The sequence below is a fragment of the Barbatula barbatula genome, assembly GCF_947034865.1.
Source record: "Barbatula barbatula genome assembly, chromosome: 17".
NCBI classification, from domain to species: domain Eukaryota; kingdom Metazoa; phylum Chordata; class Actinopteri; order Cypriniformes; family Nemacheilidae; genus Barbatula; species Barbatula barbatula.
The window spans coordinates 19465201-19490077 of NC_136780.1; the positions used below are offsets into that span (position 1 = coordinate 19465201).

Sequence of the window (24877 nt, forward strand, 5' to 3'; positions counted from 1 at the left end):
TATCGATGTCATTTTGGGCGTAACTTGTTTTGTTTAAATTGATTTTGTTTAATTCGTTTTGTTTAAAATTTATTTTGTTTAATTCGTTTTGTTTAAGTGATTTTGTTTACTTCGCTTTGCCTAAGTGATTTGGTTTTGTTTAAGTGATTTTGTTTACTTCGTTTTGCTTAAGTGATTTGGTTTAATTTGTTTTGTGTAAGTGATTTGGTTTACTTCGTTTTGCTTAAGTGATTTTGTTTACTTCGTTTTGCTTAAGTGATTTTGTTTACTTCGTTTGTTTTGTTTAAGTGATTTTGTTTAATTTGTTTTGTTTAAGTGATTTGGTTTAATTTGTTTTGTGTAAGTGATTTTGGGATTGAGTTTATTAATTTTCTTTTCGTTCCAGAATTAGGGGGAATTAGTCGCGGTCGAGATCCTCTGTATGTGGTGCTGTGGTTGACTTGTTTGTAGTGTCCACAATATCGAAACATTTGGCGTGTGGTGACGTGAGTGAGCACAACGGTTGTCGGATCAATCGGACGACTTTCCCCAATTCTGGGTTGGACGTGTTAAGTGTGTGTATGCTTTGTACGAAGATGATGGCCTGTTTCTTTTAATGACTTTAATTAAATGTGATTTTGTATTTTAGATGGTGTGTGTGAAATAAATTGTTTACCAGCTTCCCTTTTGTCTGCTACCTGTCTCAGCCAATAACGAACCTGTGAGCTTTTGGTGATTTACTTAATTTTGGGTCCCTGGCCCTATCCGGGGTGGCGTAGTCGGCTCATGCTTTGATTAATCTCCTTTCACCGTATGCCATCGCCACATTTGGCGTAGTCGGCAGGGTCTTGGCTGTTGTACGGGTACAGACGTAGGGATTTGTATTTTTTTTCACACATATATATATTTTCTTTCTTCTACTTGACCATATGGTGGAGACGCGTCTGGTGATTACCCCTTATATTGTGTAGAGATGGAGGCTGAATTACAGGAAATGAGAGACCTTGTGGCTCAGTTGAAGGCCGATAACGATCGACTGCGACAGGAGCAGACACCGGTTGAGTTGCTTGATCCTGGCGCAGGCTCTAGTAGTGCGTCACGGCCATTAACGCCTATATCTGTAGGATCCAATGTTAACACCGTTGAGCGCTTTGTTTTTGTTCCTCGTGAACGGCGCTGTCCCAAATTTAATGGTAGGTCTGGTGTAGGCATTGACGAGTGGGTCGAAGAAGCTCAGGCGTGCATGCGCATGCGGACGATGACGGCTGTCGAGCAGGCTTTCTTTTTGTTTGATCATCTTGAGGGAGAGGCTCGGGATGAGATTAAATATCGGCCGAGCCCTGATAAAGATAATCCTGAGAAGATTATTTCTGCGTTGCGTGAAGTGTATGGCTGTCTCGAGTCCTATATTACGCTTCAAGAAGCCTTTTACTCACGGCGACAGTTGGAGGGAGAAACGTTACAAGAGTTCTCCCTGGCGCTCTTGAGTTTATTTGATAAGCTTAAACAACAGTCTCCGCATGCCATTTTAGATGCGCAGGTGGTAGTTAGGGATCAGTTTATTGAATGTGTGTTGGATAATGCCTTGCGCAGAGAATTGAAACAATTGGTAAGGCGTCAGCCTGCTGCAACACTGTTAGATGTCCGAGGGGAAGCAATTCGCTGGGAGAGAGAGGGAGTGCCAGGCGGTGTACGGGGGCGCAGTCAGTCTGTTCCTTTGGTGCAGGGACATCAATGTGGCGTTAAAGATGATTCTGGGGTAAATCCTGAGCAGGGACATCATTCACAGGAATTTAGGGAGTTGAAGGACATGCTGATTCGACAGCAACAGCAAATTGATCAGCTTTCTCAGACTTTAGCCCGTAACCATAGTCCCCAGTCTCGTGGTCAGCCACTGCGTTCTAGTTACGTGATTTGCAGACGGTGTCAACAGCCTGGCCATTTTGCTCGAGACTGTCAGTGGCAGCCCCATTCGTCTGGCCCTCAAAACCATTCCCGGGGTAACCTGATATCTCGTGATGCTAGGTCAAGTGTCCCTAACCAGCCGGAAAACTAGTACCCACCGGACTGCAGAGTCTCAGTTCGGTTGGAAGTAAGAATGGCTCTTGTGATTTTCGTGCCAGCGGTTCTGTGCCTCGTTTAGTCTCCTCCTGCCCACATTTAGTTGCAAATATTGGCGGTGTGCCCATACCCTGTTTGATAGACACTGGTTCCATGGTATCGACCATTACAGAGAGTTGTTTTCGGTCTGGATTCGAACCATGGGGCCAGCGTCGATTACAAAACTGTCATTGGTTACAGCTTAGAGCAGCCAATGGACTGGAAATCCCTTATATAGGGTATATGGAATTGGACGTTGAACTGTGTGATCGTGTGGTATCAGGGTGTGGCATATTGGTTGTGCGTGATCCACCTGGGGGTAATTCTAGTGTTCCTGGGATTTTGGGAATGAATGTTCTTGGTCGCTGTTATCGTGAGCTTTTCGGGCAGTACGGACCGACCCTATTTGAGCTACCATTAGTGACCCAAGACGTGGGAATATCTCGGGCCTTCCAAGCCTGTCAGAAAGTAGATGGCGTTCTGGCATACGGGGGCAATGTAAGAGTCCGTGGGCATCGGGTTTGTCGCGTTCCAGGGGGCACTATGAAGTTTGTAACAGCAACATGTTCGTCCATGTTTAGAGATAAGATCGTGTTATTCGAGCCCCTTGACACTGGTCTGCCTGCTGGCTTATTGGCCTCTCCGTCGTTAGTGTATGTCGACGGTGGTTTGGTTTGGGTGCCTGTTGTCAATGTGGGTGTTCTCGACGCTGTTTTATACCCGAAAACCATCCTCGGGAAGTTGCGGGAAGTGTATCTGGTGGATTCACCTGCCGGACTGACTGAGGTATCTGCGGTTCCTGCTATCACAGTGACTTGTGATATGATGGCAGCCCCTGAGGCAGCACAGGTCGAGAACATAGAACTGTCAGGGCTGTCGGATGAGGAACAGGGCAAGGTTAGGGCTCTCCTTCAGGAATTCCAGGGGTGTTCTCTGCTGGGGAGGGAGACTTGGGTTGTACCGACCTCCTGTCCCATGAAATTCCTTTAATCGACGAGACGCCTGTTCGACAACGCTATAGACGGATTCCTCCATCTGAATATGAGTTAGTTAAGACTCATATTGGCCAGCTTTTAGACACCCAAGTGATCCGGGAAAGTTGTAGCCCGTACGCCTCCCCATTAGTATTGGTTAAGAAGAAGGACGGTGGCCTACGCATGTGCGTAGACTACCGCCAACTCAATGCTAAAACTCGGAAAGATTCGTTTCCACTGCCTCGAATCGATGAGACATTGGATTCATTGACAGGGGCTCGCTGGTTCACTACGCTAGATCTGGCCAGCGGATATAATCAAGTCCCGGTTGCAGAGGCTGATCGCTACAAAACAGCTTTTTGTACACCTTTTGGTTTATATGAATGGAACCGTATGCCTTTTGGTTTGTGTAACGCACCAGGCACCTTCCAGCGGTTGATGCAACGGCTGTTTGGCGACCAGCAACATCAGTCTCTCCTGCTGTATCTAGACGATATTATTGTCTATTCCTCCTCTGTGCAACATCATTTACAGAGGTTGAGGATGGTGCTGGAACGGTTGCGGGCTGCTGATCTTAAGGTAAACTTGGCCAAGTGTGCATTTTTTAGAGAAAAGGTGCAGTACTTAGGACACGTAATATCCCCCCAAGGAGTGGCCACAGACCCGGCAAAGGTTGAGGTTGTGGCGCAGTGGCCACGCCCCAAGACTGTGTCAGAGCTACGTACCTTTCTGGGATTTGGTAGTTACTATCGGCGATTTGTGGAAGGGTTTGCTCAGATAGCAGCACCGTTGCATCGGCTGGTAGGGGAGGTAGGACAAGGGAAGGGGAGAACTAAGATACAGGAGTTGGATGCGTTATGGTCCGAACAGTGTGAACAAGCATTCCGGACCCTGAAAGCTAAGCTTGCCACCACACCAGTCCTGGCATATGCTGATTTTAAGTTACCGTTTATCTTGGAAGTCGATGCCAGCTATGTAGGGTTAGGTGCTGTACTGTCTCAAGAGATTGGGGGCAAGGTGAGACCAGTGGCCTATGCCAGCCGTAGCCTGCGTCCTGCAGAGCGTAACACTGCTACCTATAGTTCTATGCGGCTTGAGTTTTTGGCTCTCAAATGGGCCATGGCTGAAAAGTTTCGTGAGTACTTATTGGGCCATCGTTGTATCGTTCGTACAGACAATAACCCCCTTAGTCATTTGGCGACTGCTAAGTTAGGTGCCACCGAACAGCGATGGGCAGCTGAACTAGCGGCCTTTGATTTCGAAGTGCAGTACCGATCCGGGAGATCTAACCAGAATGCGGATGCGCTATCACGCATGACTCCTAAGGAACGGTACCTGGAAAGGGAAGGCTCGTTGGGAACATTAGTTCCTGAACTGCTTAGGCGTGCTGGAGTGGTGGATCGGGCAGACTCCACCACTGTGAGGGCCATGCAGGTGATGCCAAATCGATCTAGACCAGAGTTGGCTCGATTACAGGAGGAGGATCCCATTATCAGTTCAGCTTTTAAATTTTGGCGCCAAGGGCAAGGCCCAGGGCCCCAAGAACGACGACAGTTACCCAAGCTAGTGTTGGTGTTACTCCGGCAATGGGAGCGGTTGGAGGAACTGGGGGGCCTATTATATCGACGGGTTTGCAGTCCTGATGGTGGTGCAAAGGTGTTGCAGCTGGTGCTGCCTGTTGTGTTACAGACTGAAGTGTTGACCCAACTGCATCAGTGTCATGGGCACCAAGGCACCGAGCGCACTTTGGAACTGGTGCGACAGCGGTGCTACTGGCCTGGGATGTCGGCCGATGTAGCCCGTTGGATACAGCAATGTGAGCGGTGCCAGCAAGCCAAAGAGGCTGCCCCAGTCCCCAGAAGCTACATGGCCCATCTGTTAGCTTCCCGTCCAAATGAGATAGTGGCCATTGATTTTACGGTCCTAGAACCTTCTCGTTCGGGGCATGAAAACGTGTTAATAATGACAGACATTTTTAGTAAATTCACAGTGGCAATCCCTACTCGGGACCAACAGGCGGCGACTGTGGCTCGCGTCCTGGTTGACGAATGGTTCTTTAAGTTTGGGGTCCCAGGCCGTATCCATTCGGACCAGGGACGTAACTTCGAATCGCATCTTATCCAGCAGTTGTGCACCCTTTACCAGGTGGGTAAGTCTCGTACTACCGCATACCATCCAGCTGGTAATGGCCAGTGTGAACGGTTTAACCGTACCCTGCACAATTTGTTGCGGACCTTGCCCACTGGAAGGAAGAGGGATTGGGCCTCTTGTTTGTCCCAGGTGGTATTTTGCTATAATACCACTCCCCATCAAGCCACCGGTGAGAGTCCTTATTTTTTGATGTTCGGGCAAGAGCCTAGACTGCCTGTGGATTTCTTGCTTGGTCGGGTGCAAGAACCAGTGGCTGGTGGAGTCCATCATTGGATGGAAGAGCATCAGGCTTGCCTTAAAGTGGCCTTCGAAGGTGCCCGTGAGCGGTTGCAGGCCGCAGCTCAGCATCGCAAGGCGAAGCATGATCAACGGGTAAAAGAGCAACCGCTAGAAGAGGGCCAAAGGGTCTATCTGCGAGAACGTGGGTTCTCCGGGCGCCATAAGATCCAGGATCTGTGGAGCTCGATCATCTATCAGGTAGTTCGAGTGCCACGGGATGGGGGATCGGTGTACTCTGTAGCACCAGTGCAAGATCTCACTAAAGTCCGTAACGTGCATAGAGTGTCCCTAAAACCCAGAGTTCAAAGGGATCCCATGCCGACCGAGTCCTTTAAGGATTGGCCGGAGTTGCCAGTACCTTCAGTAAGAGAGGAAGGCTTTGAGGAATTTGAGGATGGGGATTTAGCCTTGGTGGTGACCCAGGCCCCATCAGAAATTCCAGAGAGCATTGGGGTGAATAGAGCATCGCCAGAGGTAAGGGCGAGTCCTGCGGTACCTGGGGGTGCAGTTGGGGGGAGCGAGAGGAGTGTAAGTGTACCATTAGACGTAGTACCAGATTCTATCGGACCGTCTAGTATCTCCGAAAGGATCGTTAGACCTAGACGTGCTAGGGCCGGGCAGCATACGAATTTGTACCATTTACCACGGACCGTAGGGGCTGAGGCTCATCAGATTTCTGCTGGGTCTACTTCAGGGCTAAATCGTGCTATGGCTTTCAGACCTTGAGGCTACGTTGTTCATCGTCGGGACTACGATGACTTGTGGGGGGGGTAGATTGTGGTGATGCGATTGCCTGACCCACCTATGTTTGAGGAAATGGTACGGTCCGGGGGTATAAAGGTAGATAGGACTGGCATGTCACACAGGTGTGTCCTATAGGGCTTCCGGGAGTACTTTTATTTCCGGTGGGTTGGGCTACACGTCCAAGAGGTAAGAGCTACCAGTGGCAGTTAAAGTGTTGATATTTAATGTCAAACAGGGTAAATGGAGATGCATTTAAATTACAGTGTGGTTGAGGAGTACTGCGGGCATTTGTGAATGGCCATGTATTTTCGAGAGCCATTAGTGAAGTCTGCGTCAAGTGCGTGGTGCATTACGGGTCATTAGCTGCAGGTGTGTTACTCATTTTCACGTATAGGGTTGTGGGAATGTATTTTCCCTCTAAATTCATTTGCTTGTTATATTTTTGCAGTGACTTTGGGTGTTGGAGGTGTTGCAGCAGGCTGAACCGACGCCAGTTCGCAGGCTGATACCGGCGCTATTTGGGGCTGTGATTCTCCCTTATGGACTAGCGCTATCGTACCTGCATGTATAACGACTGCTTGAACTGGAGTGTTTTCCGAGATAGACAGTGCCACTATTGTTCGCACTGATTCGTCCAACTTACCATTTCTCCTACCTGACTGCCTAGTGGATTCCTGAACCGGGTTGTTTCCAGACCCGTTACTTTTAGTGCGACGCTTAATTTACCTTCCACTTTCATTTCCTGCGTAGCGGATGCATGAAGCTGACTGTTCCGGACCGAAGTGGACAGTCCGTAGAGTCGTGTTTATTTCCCTTTTTGCTCTTTCACTCGTTGCCGTGCCTGGGACAGCGTCTTTGTCCCGGTTGGTGTGGAGGATCTATTCCCATTTAGCTGGCAGTTATTTCCAGTGTATAATAACCATTTAGTGTCTGTTGACGTGCTTCGATATCGCGTTCTGCGTGTCTATAGGCACGACATTTGGCTCTCTTTCTCGGAGGACTGGTGATTACCGGACTAGCTACTATTATCGATGTCATTTTGGGCGTAACTTGTTTTGTTTAAATTGATTTTGTTTAATTCGTTTTGTTTAAAATTTATTTTGTTTAATTCGTTTTGTTTAAGTGATTTTGTTTACTTCGCTTTGCCTAAGTGATTTGGTTTTGTTTAAGTGATTTTGTTTACTTCGTTTTGCTTAAGTGATTTGGTTTAATTTGTTTTGTGTAAGTGATTTGGTTTACTTCGTTTTGCTTAAGTGATTTTGTTTACTTCGTTTTGCTTAAGTGATTTTGTTTACTTCGTTTGTTTTGTTTAAGTGATTTTGTTTAATTTGTTTTGTTTAAGTGATTTGGTTTAATTTGTTTTGTGTAAGTGATTTTGGGATTGAGTTTATTAATTTTCTTTTCGTTCCAGAATTAGGGGGAATTAGTCGCGGTCGAGATCCTCTGTATGTGGTGCTGTGGTTGACTTGTTTGTAGTGTCCACAATATCGAAACATTTGGCGTGTGGTGACGTGAGTGAGCACAACGGTTGTCGGATCAATCGGACGACTTTCCCCAATTCTGGGTTGGACGTGTTAAGTGTGTGTATGCTTTGTACGAAGATGATGGCCTGTTTCTTTTAATGACTTTAATTAAATGTGATTTTGTATTTTAGATGGTGTGTGTGAAATAAATTGTTTACCAGCTTCCCTTTTGTCTGCTACCTGTCTCAGCCAATAACGAACCTGTGAGCTTTTGGTGATTTACTTAATTTTGGGTCCCTGGCCCTATCCGGGGTGGCGTAGTCGGCTCATGCTTTGATTAATCTCCTTTCACCGTATGCCATCGCCACATAACATTTTAACAAGGTTTTTTGTTTATACTTGTACAGCTGCTAGGACTTGACTCGACATGGGGATGAATGTGGAGCAGACGGTCTGGTAACCCATCTCAAAAAGTATTACGGTCGAGCAGGGATTAGAATAGGTCTTGTGACTCACTCTCATGGTACTGGAGCAGGTAACCTGTCATCACTCCATTGGGTTTGTGAGGAGCTTCCCAGTGTAGGGTTATCTCTGTCTCAGACGGACTGTCAAAGGTCAGATGGGAAGGTGGTCCAGGATCTACAAACCAAAACAACACAGATACACATATTTCAAAACTGACTCGTGACTAAAGCTGTTACATTACTGGATGATGCCGAGAGCAGTGGGTGCTGGGGGATGATGACCAATGTGTTCTCAACATCTTAACCCGATCTGATCTCAAGACAAAACTTAAAGCAACACTTTGTAGTTTTTCGACCTTAACAACTCAACCAGATGAATTCTAAAATACATAAATAAATATTTTTGCCAGAGGGGAACTGGAATCACCGGGTTAGGCCTGTTTTTTCTTCTCCTCCAATGGAGTTTTGGTTTCCTCACCAACGTTTGCATTTGCTTGAATTCTATAGTTTTATTTAATTACCACTACATATAGGAATTTATATTCTTTCTGATATTTGACCTGTGTTTCCCTCTCCTTATCTTGGGTGTGTGGTTCTAGGTGACGGCACCTGTATGTGTATGTTTGTGTGTGTGTTGTGTGTGTGGAATGTTTTGTGTGTGGGTGTGGCTGAATCTGTGACTGTCTTCTGTGTTTTCACCTTTTTTGTTTTGATTTGCATAACCTCATATGTTTTGCTTATAGTCAATATGTTTTCTTGTACAGCTGCTTTGTAACCATGAAAAATGTAAAAAGCGCTATATAAATAAAGTTAACTTGACTTGATGAATTCTACTGCCGCTGCTACCTGAGCAGCCTCATAGCGGCTACAAGCACACTCTGTAAGTTGTGTGTTGGGGTCGGTACACACAGCCCCACCAATCCACTGCCTGCGGAAGAGTGCCACATGGTTTCCTAACGACTCTTCTGCATTCGGTTCCATCAGCTTAGTAAACAAATTCACGTGTATTGCGCTGCTCACAGGGAAGCTAATAACACCGGTAACAGACAAATGGGAGAACCGTGAGAAAAAGTTATAAAGTGTTGCTTTAAGTATATAAATTTGTGATAGAAATATTGCAGTTCCTCCACTAACCATACCCGTAAACCGATCACACAAAAACGTCTCCGTTAAGTAATGTAAGCTTGGTTGTGTCGAGACTGACAGAATGGGGTTTGACTTGAGAAGATCGTCTCCGATTCTACTTTGAAAAGGCCAATGAACTTGAAATGACCATTCATTCACCTTTTTGGGCTGAGGAACTTGAGAGGCACTCTCGTTCGCTGCAGTGGGCCGGCACAGCATGATGGACACAACGTCTCATTCCCTCCATCAGGGAACCGAGGTTACATACATAACCGAGACGTTCCCTTTCTGTCTGTTTCTCGATGTTCTTGTGAGACTGACAGAAAGGGGTTTCCTGTCGAAAACGCCACAGCACTGCATCACGATTTCCAGCGGAACGACACTGACCGGCCTAGGTGAGTGACGAAAGAGCGTCCTCGCGAATCGTAACCATCCAGTGGTGTAGTAAGACATCAATTTGTGTGACCACGGCGAGAGGTTCTTACTGCCGGCTGTACAGGCGGTGGCCTTGCTACTCTAGAGGCGAGTAGGCCACCCCACACCGTAAGGAACACTGGGTTAGAAGCGCTACCACCTCTACCACAACGCTACGGAGAGGTGCAGAAAGTCCTCAGCGTCTGATGTCAGGAAATAGTCACCCAATGTTGCGGCTGGAATCTCATCCTCTGCACGCTGTGGCGTGGATCCGCTATGGGACTGTCTGGCGACGTCCATAGGAGACAGATTCGGTGAGAGTCACGCCCACCGGGACTCCCATATCATCACTGCCGCTCGCCGCCACGGCCGGCTTTTTAGCCGCTGTCGGGCAGGAAGCAAACAGAGTAGTGGCTGTATCCAACGAACACATCCAGCCGTGACCACAATACTGTTAATACGAACATAACTTCAGCATGCCGGAGCATGTGAGGTACGTATCGCACCTGTCTGTCTCGAGGACGGTGCTGTCGCACAAAGACTACAGCTGCGAGACATGCCTTGTGACATGTGCAAGCTGCAGGAGAATTTGCTCTTTTAGAGATTTGCTCTTTTAGAAATATGCTCTTTTAGGACACCTCCAACCAGGTACTGAAATGCCCAGGGGAATCACAAAAGCCAGGACGAGTTCCGCTGCTCTGCGTCGTAGATCCAGTAGGAAGAATCGAAGATAGCTCAGCATAAGCCTTGCAGGTTCCGAAGAACAAAAAGGTGAATGAATGGGCCGTCCCATTTGCCAAGTTCATTGGCCTTTTCAAAGTAGAATGGGAGACGATAGGTTCTCAAGTCAAAACCCATTCTGTCAGTCTCTACACAACGTTGAATTGGCCAATTGGCCACCAATAAATTATTTTCAAATCCCTTGGGACTGTGTTGCCGCATTGTAACAATAAAATGTTGTCTAAAGAGTGGAATAGGGACAGTAGGTTTGCTGTGCTATTTTTGGGTGTGGAGAGCATTGGCCAAGCAGACAGACTTATGAATACTTCATTGAGTGCAGACACTTGTAGGTCACAGCATATTTAATATGCCTGTGAATGAACAGCAACTAGTAGTGTGAATGTGTTTTTCCTGACCTCCCTCTGGTGTGCTGAAGTGATGTGGCTCTGAATGTGGCCCCTCGCCTTTGCTGTTGAATGCCACCACTGTCAGAGTATAGTTAGAGTAGAAGTGCAAGCCGCTCACAACCTCCTCCACTTTATTTGCCGAAACCTTCACCACTCTCCTGTCGTCTTCTCTGTCATGCTCTCTGTTCTTCGACACAAGCGAACGCTTTTCAAGCCATCTGTGAACGTGATTTCTGGGACCCTTTCTTCTCAGATGGATCTCAAGAGATAAAATTGAGCTGTGAATATCGATAGCGGGTTGATTGACATGCGATCGAGGTTAATGAGATTCTTTACCTTGTAGCCCAGCAAGTGTCCCCGCACGGATTCTATGCTGACCGGATTCCATCTCACTGTGATGGCGCCACTTTTGTTTGATGCTAGTTCTACCTTTACCCCGGACGGAGCATCTTGAGGTGCTGAAAGAGATGGAAAACATCAATACAGGCCCACAATGAATGTTTAAATAAAGTGGACTGCTGTGGCGAGCAGGTCTGTGTTAACAATGTGTCGTATGTGACGCACACCACCCTGTCCTGCAGTACATTTCTTATTTTTCCGTATACCTATGAATTTCTATATTTTATGACTGTGGTGACGTGTAAATTGCTGCCAATTTGATTTGTTTTTTATTCATGGCAGAAGATGCACACGTACAAACTTTAGTTAAGCTATCATTCGTACCGACTCTAGTTTGTCTTGTCTGTGGAAGAATGGCTCAAGGCAACATTTTGGTTATTTTTCTTGTATTTACCTTTTCGTTCCAATTTCTTTTATGTGGATAAAAAGCTAAGCATGGCAAAAACTCAGCTAACCCCACCTCACCCCAACCCTTAGAGGTGTAATCCTCTAGAACAAGGTGAACAAGATGCTTTGTATATAAAGCTTATTAACTGCCGTCACGAACAACGGCAAACCACCGCAAACCAGCCTGGACCACTCCATACTGCTCCATTCTGGTGTTTAGAGCAGGACAAATGAAGAAGAAAAGTCTGATGGAGATAGTTAAGTACTCACTGTCTTCTCCGGAGTGGCCGATTTCTGCCACAGGTTCGGGTCCTGCGCCGAGGTCGTTGACTGCCACAACTTTGATCTCAAAGGGAACGAAGGTGCCTGTGTTGTTCACTACAAAGGGAGGGCCGGAGACGAGGCTTGTCTTCCAGTGCAGAACCTTGTCAGAAGCTTGACGCCAAGACACGTTGTATTTGAATCCGGGCCCGTTGAACTGCCGCCGGTCCAGTTCCTTTCAAGGACAAAACATGTGTCAACAATTAAGACTTCATTCACTTGGAAAAATGTATGTTGTGCCACAGGTCACCTTCCATGTGATGATCATGTTATTCGGATCTGTTGAAACACTCTTCACATTCTCAGGATTCACGTCGGGCTCTGTACAGAGTATAACAAACAGTTAATCACCATATCTTAGTGATGTGAATAAGAAAAAAATATGGTTGGTTCTTGGAAAATGCACAGTAAAACATTCAAAGGCGTTATTGGTGACTTCTGTTCTAAGTTTTACTGTATATGAAAGTGATTTGAGTTTCTCTCTATCATTATAGGACAGTAAGATGAGCTCACTGGCAGCGGGAGTGCTGTAGGGTTCTGAGGGTGGACTGGCATCACTGGTTCCTATAGCATTAACAGCTCGCACCCGGAAGCTATACTTGCAGTACGGCTGCAGATGAATCTCAAGGTGTTTAACGTCTTGAGAAACTCTCTCGTACTCTTTCCACATGCCTTCGGCTGCGTTCTCGTCCTCCATCATCTCTATGACAACCTCTGAGATGTGGGAGAGAAGACTGGTGTTCACACACATACTGTAGAGGCACACTGTAGGAGACACAAGAGTTCTTCTGCTTACCTGAAACTGGACTGTTGTTTTCGGATCCTGCCGTCCACGAGAGAGTGACGCTACGCTGCTTCTTCTCAGTCATCACCACTGAGGCAGGAGCATCAGGTTTATCTGAGGAAAATCAAAGGCATTGATATGGTTGAGAAGAGATTCAGTGGCAGCACTTGTCAGCAGCAGCGTGGGTGTGGACGGCTTTACCCTGCACTGTGATGGAGCCACTGGCATTGACAGAATCCAGTTCAGTGCTGATCTCACAGCTGTAGACACCTGAATCCTGCATCTGAACATCTGTCACCTTCAGAGAGCCATCTGTATAATCTGTGTACCTGCAGTCACAACACATGAAAACAGTATAAAAATAATTTGCGAGTCATTTGCCTGGTGGATATCTGAGTCTGTTTGAAGTCTAAACTGTATTACATGTTCTTACTTGTCATCGTTGGCAGATGCCGATATCTTTTGTCCGTTCTTCTTCCACTGAATTGTGGGATATTTTAACTGCTGGTCCACTCTGAATTTACAGTGTAAAAGAGTGTCCTTTCCACGAATAACCTGCAGGTCCTGAGGAGGAGCCACGATTTTTGTTCTGTCTGGAAAAACAGAAAGCCAGCACAAAACCACATTCACTTCCATCCTGTGAAGACCTCAGGTGTGTTGGAGTTGTACTTATGGATTGGATTTGTGAGTGAGATCCCACACATGCTCACCGGGGGACGGCTGATAGGGCTTTACTCTTTAATATTGATTTTTATGTAATGTAAATAAAATACATTAAACTGTTGTTAAATATCTAAAGTATCTCTAGCTCATCTTTTGTAAGAATTGTTATATGTGTGTACATATGTGTTTCGTAAATTATTTTTGTTTTGTTTCTTACCTTCTCTATTTCATATTATTTATTCATATTATGAATTCATACATTATTACATACATTTATTTTTCTTTCTTTAAAGTGTCCCTTTTGGTCGTCCCTACACATCGTTACATAATATGCCACACATTTCGAGAGAGAGACAGAGAGCATTTCTTTCTTTCTGTCACATCACAATAACAATATAATGTGCTTGGGTCTGATCATACAGTTCTGCGGGAGCACCGTCACTAGTCTGATCAGTACAATCCTTCATCTGTTTCCTCAGTAAATGTTCAGCTAGTTCATGTTTACTCCCAAGTTTTTATAATCCCCTCAGTTCAGTTCTTTGAAGTTTGTGTGAAAGGTGTTGTATGTGTTACTGTATGTGTTATAAAGTTCAGGATCTCTTCCAATGGTGATGACGTGTCACTTACTCATTATTTGCAGCTCTGCGCTGATGGTCAGGTTACTGTCTATCACCGAGCAGTTGTAAATACCAGACTCTTCTTCACTCACATTACTGATCTGCAGATTTCCACTGATCATCTGTGACATTTTAGCATTGGACAGAGCCAGACCGGAGTCTAAAACCTCCCTGCAAATACACACACACAAACAGCAGGTTTATGTGTGCCACATGCATTACTTTTGCTCCGCTTCACCTCTTTAACAAAGTCCCATCACAACATAATATAACTTTAATTCATAATTAATTAATTTGGATTACTTTTTGTATTACTTTTTCTACCAGTGTAAACATTTTTGTTCATTTTCACTAAACTTTTAGAATATTTTCTTTCATAAATATATGAACATACAAAAGAGTACAGAGTCTCTGCTTCATTTGTTCTTTTTTATCTCTTCCTTAATGTGGCACGTTTTCTCAAGAATACAACATTCTACTTTTGTCAAGGACTTTTGATGAAAACATGGAGCAGTTAATGTGTAAAGGTGGTACTCTTTCAAAAGATATATAACATCAACCCCTACTGTATAACAGATGAACACAGACAGCTGGATAAAATCATTAATTAATTAAAGAAACACTTGTCTATGGACCTTTTTTACAAGCCTGTGATGACACTTTCAATGGTCATCAGCATACTCCCAAGTTTTATTATATTTTCATTTTTTAATTGATGTACATTTACAACACTTTACTTTGTATAACATTACCTTTGCATCGAATTACAACAACAAATAGTTAATGCTAATGTGAGGGGGTTTCTTATAGAGCGTCTGTGGAAGTGGGTCAATTTAACATAATTTCTCTTTGACTGCCGTCATCAGACTGTCTCTATTTTTATGCATTTGTAGAGAAGTAGAGAAAACACTATTGTTGAGAGTTTCTTTAGCTATTTGAGCAAATGAGAATGCAAAACATACTTTCTGCTGCTGAGAAACCTGGAAACATGAAAAAGGTCCATTGCAGGGAACCTTTGTGTGATCTTGTGAATGGCGGGGCAAGAGTTAATGATGGGTGTTTCATGCTTTACCACATTAAGACCTAGATATACTTTTATAAAAAAACACTGTTCAGCTATAAACTATCCTATATCTTCAGGCATTTAAATAAAGCAAAAAAAGTCTTGTTTGTTTTTTGCTTTTCACTGCAACATGCAGACAGCCCACATAACAGATGCATTTGTGTGTTCGGCATATATGAGCTCCTGTCAGTTCCTGTCTGTGGGGTCTCGGGTCTGAGCTCACTATGTGCTCGGTTTCTCTGTGACCAGCCCTTGTGTGTCGACATTGATTACCTTGTTATTCTCACTCGTTTCACATGGGTTGGTTCCAGTTTTTCACTCTCCCCTCCTGGTTTCTTATTATCTTTATCGAGCAAGCGGACTAGGTACTAAAGGTCACGTGTCTGAAACTTATAAGTAACCATCGCGGCTTTGAGTGCTGCAACCTAGTCGAGCGTTTCACCCGCTATCAATCAATCATCTCTCCCCCAGCATGCACGAACCTCACCACATCTCAAGAGGAAAGGCTTTACTTTAGGCGGGCAAAAATAATATTTACATTCACAGGTATCTGTTTATCAAAACAAGTTCAAAGCAAAGTTCTACACTCGCTTTGCTAGTATCATACACCCATTCATTCATTTAATAATACGTTTCATAGAACGAAGTATGTGAATAATTGCTTCTATAGAAATATTTGTTTGCGCTCACCAGTACACATTGGGCCTCGGGGAACCAAATGTTCTGCACTTAAGTTCAGCGGTGGTTCCCGCCAAGACTCTGTACACCAGCTTATCCTCTGTCAGGATCTGAGGAGGAAGCTCTGACGGACGACAGGTCAAGTGTCATATTATTACATTACATATAGTATTAACATTTGTTTCATCAAATATGAATCTGAAAACAGCAGTTCCTGACAAAAACGGCAAAACCTTTCAATCGTTTTTATTTGACAACAATATTTCTTCATCTATGATAAATAGATCTGCGCCTGATGTTGTATGTTATCTTTCAATAGTGCTGTACTTAGAATAAAGGCAGAGCTCACCGACGACATGGACATGTGTGTTGATGAGGATGTGGCCGTGTTTGTTGGTGGCTTCACACTGGTACACGGCTGTATCGCCATACTCAACATCAGTCAGAATCAGAGAACCAGAACTCACACGCCGCCTCCGATCCAAATCTGTCTCTATAGGTGTGTGATGGAATCAAAAGAGTTTAGTGAGTACAATACATTCAGTTCTGTAAAACACATAAACAAACACACACAGAAGAGAGTCAATCTGGGCATAAGTTCTGTGGTTTTTTTGGGGGGGGTTGAACTTTTTCTTCATTGAAGTCTGAGTGAACCAGAAGTTGTGTTCATCTTTACTTCAGTATTTTGCTGTACTTCTGAGTCAACATAAAATGAGGAAAACTAGAGGACGGCGTGGCTTGAGTCAGAAATTGAGCTGGGGCATGTTCCAGCTCCTCATCGCAGTTCAAGCAGTCAGCAACCCCGGGCAATTGGATGCCACAGCAGGTGCTAATGGGACTCTGGCCCAAGAAAACGGACATGTCTGTTTGAGGGGCTAAGGTACACCGGCGGAGAGGCATGATGGGCGATGCTCTCCAAGGAACCTGACTCCAAAGCCGGTGCTGAAGTGGTCTCATTGGCACCAACCCGAGCGGCATGACTGTCGACGAGGAGGCCAAATGCCCGGGAGCCTCTGAATGTGTCAGGGGGACCACTGACTGCTGCCTTACGAAGGTCCAGCTGCACAGCACCAACTGTGCCACTCTCATGAGGCACGCTGTTACATTAACAGAGACTAGTTGCGATGATTTGGCTGGTGTGGCGCCTGATGTCCTGAGTCTCCCTGGGTGGTCCCCATCCGAACCACTACCTGGAGGGCTACTGACGGAGGAATTGATGCCCTCTGTTGTGCGGAGGGGCGGGGCCGCTGGGATGCAGACGCTGTCCGGGACAGGGGAGGACGTACCTCGATCTGCTACCGACCATCGAAAACTGTTGTCTTCAACTGCATCACCAACATCCCATGCTGCGCAATGGGCACATCATGTCTCGCCTCTGCACGGATTAAGCCAAAGGTGTCTCTCTCGTACCACCAAAGTGGACATCATCAGACCCAGTGTGCACGCCGTCACCTTGGTCGCCCTGCCTGACCGCTGGGTCATGCTTACCCCGACTAACTACTTCCCGTAGCCGGGAGCCGCGAGGAGTCTTGTCCTCTGCACGCTGTGATGTGGTTGCTCTATGGGACAGACTGACGACGCCCATAGGAGGCAGGTTCGCCGAGCGTGACGGGGTCTGGATGGTCCTCGGAAACGGCTGCAACGGATTTACGTCCATAAGACCCTGCCTATCACCACTGCCACTCGCTGCTGCAGACGGTCTAGCAGCTACTGTCGGTGTTGTGGCTGTGTCCACACAAACACAACCAGCTGTGATCGCAATACCATGATCGACATGTGCCGCAGTGCAGGGATGTCGCATCAATGAATGCTACTTCAGCATGCTGGGGACGCAGGAATCGTGCCTGTCTAGCTCGAGGACGATCAGTGGCTCCCAAGACTACAAGCCTGGTGACATGTGCACACTGTAGGAGAATTTGCTCTTTTAGAAATATGCTCTTTTAAGACACCTCCGACCAACTACTGAAACGCCCAGGGAAATTGCAAACACCAGGACGAGCTCCACTGCTCTGTGTCGTAGATCCAGTAGGAAGTTTGTTTTGCAGGATATTCTGTTTTTCAAGGGTGATCTAAATTTCTCCATCTTTGATGTTGTAAACTTGGTTTTATTGATGGGTAAATATCATATTCACACATGCAAGCGGAGAAAATGTAAACCATCATTGAATTTGTTTATTGAATGTGATTTTTAGGAAATTGTTTAAGAAACCAAATAGAAATATGTAGTTTATTTGCCCGTCTCTCTAAATATGTATTATTTTAGTGTCTTATTGCTTGTTTGTTCTTCAGTTGTTTGTCTAAATTCACGCTCCTCTAAAATTGTATTTAATTTTTTATTACATTTTATTTATTCTTTTTTTGTGGGTGTGCCTTACGGTGTAGTTTATGTTGTTTCAGGTGCCTTGTGTTGTTTTTGTGTTGAGCAATAAAAGCAGAAAATATGTTAAATAAATAACTTTCATCAAGCACTTGTTTTTTAAATAAGCGTTTAGGAGCTCACACTCTCCTGGCGTCTACCATTGCTAAGCAACCATGGGCCACGCTTGTCATTAAGACGAGGAGGTATCAACAAAGGATATGTAGATTATATACACTGAAAATAGATTTTTTTATGCTGTGATCATCTATCTCCATCTTCACTGAGCTTTTCTATATTGCTCCACAAAAGGGGAAGAAGATTGGTCGTTTCTTGTCACATGATCTGCCCTTAAGGCATTCTGAAATATTTACTTCAAAGCCTGCAACCTTTAGCCCATAGAGCATAATGGCTAATGCTGATGTAGAGGCTTCAGCGGAACACACAAAAGTTTTTTTTTAATTGATGTCAATGGATTTTGTAAGCTGTTACTCTTTCTCCAATTGGAATTGTAAAAGCGCTGCAAATCTTTAAAGCACAAACACAGAAACGCGCTGCAAATCCTCGAAACACAAACAAACACAGAAATTCACCATGGCTGAGATGCGCTTCATTTCACTGTGGCCATATTTGTAGGTGGAGTTATCAACAAAGAGCTTATATTGAAGTTATATCTTCTTTGTTGTTGATCATGTTAAATGTACTTAATAATTGATTAAACAATCTGAAACTCTTTCCACGTTAATGACACTTGTGAAAGCATGTCGGGCAGCTAACACTAAGTTTCTTGGTCTTTATAAGTCGCTTTGGATAAAATCATCTGCTAAATGACTAATTGTAAACAATGAAGGCATTCATCCATCACAGTAGGGTCCTCAGATCTCTTCTCCTTCAGCGACAAGTGCTATTCAGACTGATAGCTTCGCCGTTGGAAAAGCACTGCAGCGGACTGGACCTCTCTGATCAGCAAATTCGCTGGCCACAGCAGCGCTGGTTCCTTTTCCCTGCCTCCATCCGGAGAAATTCTCAAAAGAGAAATTTCCAAAGCAAATTGCCTTACCTTGCGAGAGCATGAGTCTCTCCTCTCTGTGAAGGCGGAGAGCTTTCTCTAACCGCCCCTCGATCCCTCCCGCTTCAGTCTCCACTGTGCACAAGTGCTCGGGGAAGTGCAGGCTCACGTCCCCTTGGCGTGCCTCACCTTCTCCACAGAGAGACATATCGCTGGTTCGTTTCTCCCAGTCTGACCAGCATCCACTAGCAGCCACCAGTGACATGGTCTTGTTTGGTGGAAACAAATTTGTAGAAGACGACAGCAAGTCGTTAGCAGCTACAGATGCAGTAGAGCTGTAGGGCTCAGTATCTGACCCCGTCCCCCTGCCACCTGTGGAGCACAGCGAGCCGGCATGGGTAGACTGGAAGTCCGGCCTTACAGCTTCCAACGGCACCGGCACCTAGCACATTGTTGGGACGATCAACCGGATTAGGCCACCCATTAGCTTGGCTTTTCCGCCTTCCGCACGGCTCTGGGATTAACTGGTGTTTTTCATTCCACTTGTAGCACGGCCAGATTATACTGGTTCCACATAGCGTTCGGTTACACAGTGCGAGTGAAGTATTGATCGGGAACGTCCTCGGTTTCGAACCTAACCTCGGTTCCCTGAGATACGGGAAAGAGTGCTGCGTTTATGGTCGTGCTTTTACAAGCTGCATATGGTCTTTGCTTCAGTCGAAGTAACCTGAGGACCCTACGGCGAAGTGTCTGCTGATATAGCTATAAGCCCCACCCTTTTTGGCAGGCGCCATCACTATAGGTCTTTGCAGCTTTGCTGCCATTGGCTCAAAGTTTTACTTTGCACTCACCAATTGCCGTGCATCATTCACTGCATTATTGAAAAAATGAGTTTTCCCCATACCGTCCTGCTTCGCAGTACTTGTTCCCGTATCTTAGGGAACCGAGGTTACGTTTTCCATCTCCACTCCTAGCGAAGTGATGTAAATATACCCTTATTCCTTACAGTTACCCCGTTCAAAGTCCCCCTCGAACTGAACATGTTTTCTCACTTCGGATTGGAATATGACTGAAATGACACGGGTTCTTTGAAACACTTCCGTTCTCATCTGTGGCACTTGCAGCGAGTTTCTGTGTTTGTTTGTGTTGCAAGTATTTGCAGGGCACGTGTCAACAAACTAATAAAGATGCTTTCTGAATGTTCTTGTGTTTTTCTTCTCTTTGTACGCGTACAGCGCGGTGACACCTAGCGGCTTCCATACTTCCATCTCCCTATAATGAGAGTTTTTCTGTTATCATCTTGATGATATTAGAGAAAGGAGCATGTGTGTTGCACGCTATTTCAGCGCGGTTGCCATGCTTTATCATTTAATATAATGAACTTGTGTCACATAAGGCGCGAAATATGAACGGCCTCTCAAGTGTTCAGGCTCTATGAGATGACAGTACTTGGCCCGCCTGTTGTGCGATGTTTGTTTGTGTGAAGTGAGGTGTTGGATGAAGCACCTGTGACAGGGACACCGTTGATACTCCAGGTGATGTTTGGTGTGGGGATGCCATCCGCCTGACAGTCCAGTCTTATGGTCTCTCCAGGGGCGTACAGGTGATTCTCTGGCTTCTTGGTCCAGTATGGAGCAGCTGAAAATGTGTTAAATAATCAAATTAAAAAACCTTCTTTAAGGTTTGAAAAAAATGATATGATGGTGCGTGTGAATGTTGTACCCTCTACTGCTACGGTGTAGGAATGCGTGTCGGAGCCCTGACTGTTTCTGGCAGTGCAGGTGTATTCACCGTCATCCTCCTCGGACACATTCTCAATCTGAAGCCAGCGGTTGAAGTTCAGTTCTGTGGCTCGTGTGGGAGAGAGAGGACTGTCCTTTCTCTCCCAGTGCACGGATGGTGTCGGCCTTAAGCAAAAGAAGAAAAAAAAGAGCGATGAAACAGTGTCATAGTAGATACAGCGGTTTTGCCATAATGTATAATTTATTAACGTGAAAAGAACAATGCTGGACAATGCGATGATATAAATGTATTATAATTATGAGCTCATTGACTCACCATAAGTGACCTTTGCATGTGAACAAAGAAAGAAACATCCTAACTGATAAAAGTATTAGTTTAAGGAACGCTCAAGCATATGGTAATGGAGTAAGATGTGCTTAGCTCAAGCTCTTGCCGAACAATTGTCTTTTTAAATATACTGTATAAGCGCCTTACATTACAAAACATTAAAAAAAATCTCGAAATAAGGAAGCAGCTTATATGCGAGTCAATGGTGGAAAAACCACCGCATCATCCAATTCTAGGCCCAGCGCCGCCTCGACTTAGAGCTCCACCATCACCTGATTTCGCATGACCCCACCCCCATTGCACAGGCCAGAGAAAATGGCCACATCCCAAACGTTATTTTCATATAAATATTAATACAACACGATTCTGAGTGCTGAGATTCTTCTCTGTCTCAATGGCTTTTGCCAAGCATTTCTAAGGTTTGGGTTCTAATTGTTCATTGATTAACCCTGCATCTATCTCTAGAGTTTGTGTTGCTGGGTGATTTGAACTTGGTCATGCTTAAGGCACCACTAATCAATCTAGGATAGATGCTCTCAATCTTACACAAATCATCAATGAACCCACTAGATACAAGCTTAAATCCATAAATGCGGGAAGATATTATTCTGACCAACATGCCCTCCAATTATACTTCCTGTTTTCAACCAGGATCTGAGCGATCACTGCTTAATTGCCTGTGTTCGAAATGGGTTTGCGGTCACACGATCATCCCTCATCTCTGTCAAACGTTCTTTAAAACACTTCTGTGAACCGGCTTTTTTATTCAATCTGTCTCGGGTATCTTGGAACGATATCAAACTCATCCCATCAGTAGATGATGCCTGGTTTATTTTAAAAATACTTTAACTATATTAAATAAGCATGCTCCTTTTAAAAAACTGAGAACTAAGAACAGGTATCAAGGGTTCAATTCTGGGGCCAACCCTTTTTTTCTAATATTAATATATATATATATATATTAATATATATATATATATATATATATATATCAACGAGGTTGCTAGTGCTGCTGGTGATTCGTTAATCCTTTTTTATGCAGACGATACCATTTTATTTATGACAATGAACACGAGGATGTTTTAAAGGGGAACAAACACAGGATGATTAATAAGGGGCAGGTGTAGGTAATGAAACACTAATGGGAAGGCTAATGAGACAGAAGGGCGGGAAACACTGACGAGACACGAGAAAGCACATGGCAAGTCAATATCAAAACAAAGCCATGTCTTTCTCACACAAAACCTAAGGCTATGCCATGACTCCGCTGCAAGACCAAGAAATAAACATGACATGATAGCGGAATCATGACACACTGCCCACAGCTGCTCATCCCATTACAGTTACTACTCTTGGCGGGACCGAATTAGAAAAAGGGGACTCCTATAAATATTTAGGTGTCTGGTTAGACTGTAAACTTAATTTTCAAATTCACATTAACTATCTAAAATCAAAAATTAAATCTAGAATCGGTTTCTTATGCCGCAACAAAGCCTCCTTTACTTATGCCGCCAAATATGCCCTTGTAAAGCTTACCATCTTACAGATACTTGATTTTGGCGATGTCGTTTACAAAATAGCCTCTAAAACTCTACTAAGTAAACTGGATGTAATGTACCACAGCGCTATCCGTTTTGTCACCAAAGACCCGTACACTACTCATCATTGCGATCTTTATTCTCTTATTGGCTGGCCCTCACTACATACTCGCCGCCGAATTAATTTGGCTCCTGGTCATCTATAAATCCTTATTAGGCTTAGCCCCTCCATATCTCAACTCACTGGTCACGGTAGCAACTTCAATTCATAGTACGCGTACTAGTAGGTATATTTCTTTGGCCGTTCCCAAACTCAAGTCTTTCAAGCCGCCTTTCTTTCCATTTTCTCTGCTCCGTACGACTAGAGTTTAAAACTAGAGGTAGTTGTGGGTCAGTTGTGGCCTGGGGGTTAGAGCGTTGGGCTTGTGATCAGAAGGTTGCTGGTTCTAATCTCAGTGCCAGCAGGTCATGACTGAAGGGCCCTTGAGCAAGGCAACTTACCCCTGATTGCTCTGCAGTAATTTGACACTGTATAAAACTACTTGTAAGTCGCTTTGGATAAAAGCGTCTGCCAAATGAATAAATGTAAATGTAGGTACCGATCTTCCTTGTAAATTTTAAGCTTCAGCGTTCAAAGTTGTTTTCTGATCCCTGCTCTTGTTAGCAGCCCTGTTATGGTTCACTATAGTATATTTATATTTTATTGGTTAAATAAAATAAATAAATAAATCATCATGTGTTATTTTTACACACATTATGTGTCACATTGTGTGTCACGTTCTGTTGATTGTGTGTATATAAACAGAGAGAAAGCGGGGGCTCTGTCATGATCGTGCCTCTCCTTGTCTTGGTTTTCGAGTCTTGTGGCAGGATCATGTCAGTTCAATGTGTTTTGTGTGGAGAAAGAGCATTGTTTTGGTTTGTCGCGCTCTCTCTCTCTGGTGTCGCGTCCTTTAGCCCCGCCCCCTTGTTTGCCTATTAGTGGCCCATTAGTGTTAGTCCTGTCACCGTCCCTGAACCATCTTCCCCTTAGTGTTCAATTCCTGTCACCTGCTGCCACTCTCCCTGTGTTATCGGTCCTGGTTAGTGTTTCCCTTTATCTAGTCCCAGTTTCCCTCTGTCCCTTGTCGGTTCATTGTTTATCTGTTCACTTTTACTCACCATGTTGGATTATGACTGTAATCTCAATTTAAAATCTTCAAGCTCTCAAATTCATCTACTGCTATACCTTCATACAATTGCATCATGATTGGTTTTAATCAAAATTAGTCAGTATTACAGATATCAATCTTGTATTTTAACAGAATGTTCTTTACATTATGTAGAATGATTTTATTTAGAAATCACTAAAAAGACCAGCTGGTTTGTCAATGGCAGGTTTGTTATCGATGAAGACTTACAGGGATGACGCATGAAAGGATCAGAAAACATTTAACAAAATTTTTACTCTCAGGGTGAGATAAGCGTGTGGTTTTTTTTGTGAACTCACAGTCCGTCAGGGATGCACTCCAGTTTCAGAGTTTGACCTTTGAGGGTCGTATATGAATGCATAGCTTTCGCTGGCTGTTTTATCTGCGGCCGACGATTTTTCACCACTGAGTTTGCTGTGAAAACAACACCATGCAGCAAATATTATAACACAATTTTGATTCCATAGTTGTTTTAGTATTCATGTCTAAAAATCATCACTTCCGCTCAAAAACGTAGGATAACATTTTTCATGAAAAAACATTTAGTGAAAGTATTTCTGCGCAGGTTTGAAAGAGACACAGAGAGAAACAGAAAGACACAGAGAGAAACAGAAAGACACAGAGAGAAACAGAAAGACACAGAGAGAAATAGAAAGACCGAGAGAAAGACACAGAGAGATAGAGACACAGAGAGACAAAGACACAGGGAGAAACAGAAAGACACAGAGAGAAACAGAAAGACACAGAGAGACAGTGAGATAGAGACACAGAGAGATAGAGACACAGAGAGACACAGAGACAGAGAGAAACAGAAAGACACAGAGAGAAACAGACACAGAGAGAAACAGAAAGACACAGAGAGACAGAGAGAAAGAGACACAGAGAGAAACAGAAAGAAACACAGAGAGACAGGGAGAAAGAGACACAGAGAGATAGAGACAGAGAGTATGGAAGCAGAAAAGAGACATAATGTTTTGAAATT

The 24877-nt window shown here is 44.5% G+C and overlaps 1 protein-coding gene across 1 annotated transcript in view; it reads right to left on the reverse strand.

Moving 5' to 3' along the window:
* Positions 1 to 24877, reverse strand: part of l1camb (L1 cell adhesion molecule, paralog b) — a gene marked incomplete at its 5' end in the record, with an annotated part of 53548 nt that overhangs the window by 11083 nt on the left and 17588 nt on the right. Inside the window, 15 exons of the mRNA XM_079478306.1 lie at positions 8207 to 8329; positions 10830 to 11079; positions 11157 to 11278; positions 11877 to 12102; positions 12178 to 12248; positions 12441 to 12641; positions 12724 to 12825; positions 12913 to 13040; positions 13145 to 13304; positions 14002 to 14162; positions 15745 to 15856; positions 16082 to 16225; positions 20604 to 20735; positions 20820 to 21004; positions 24195 to 24309. Of these exons, the coding sequence (XP_079334432.1) occupies positions 8207 to 8329; positions 10830 to 11079; positions 11157 to 11278; positions 11877 to 12102; positions 12178 to 12248; positions 12441 to 12641; positions 12724 to 12825; positions 12913 to 13040; positions 13145 to 13304; positions 14002 to 14162; positions 15745 to 15856; positions 16082 to 16225; positions 20604 to 20735; positions 20820 to 21004; positions 24195 to 24309 (2232 nt within the window). The remainder of the gene's footprint in view (positions 1 to 8206; positions 8330 to 10829; positions 11080 to 11156; positions 11279 to 11876; positions 12103 to 12177; positions 12249 to 12440; positions 12642 to 12723; positions 12826 to 12912; positions 13041 to 13144; positions 13305 to 14001; positions 14163 to 15744; positions 15857 to 16081; positions 16226 to 20603; positions 20736 to 20819; positions 21005 to 24194; positions 24310 to 24877) is intronic.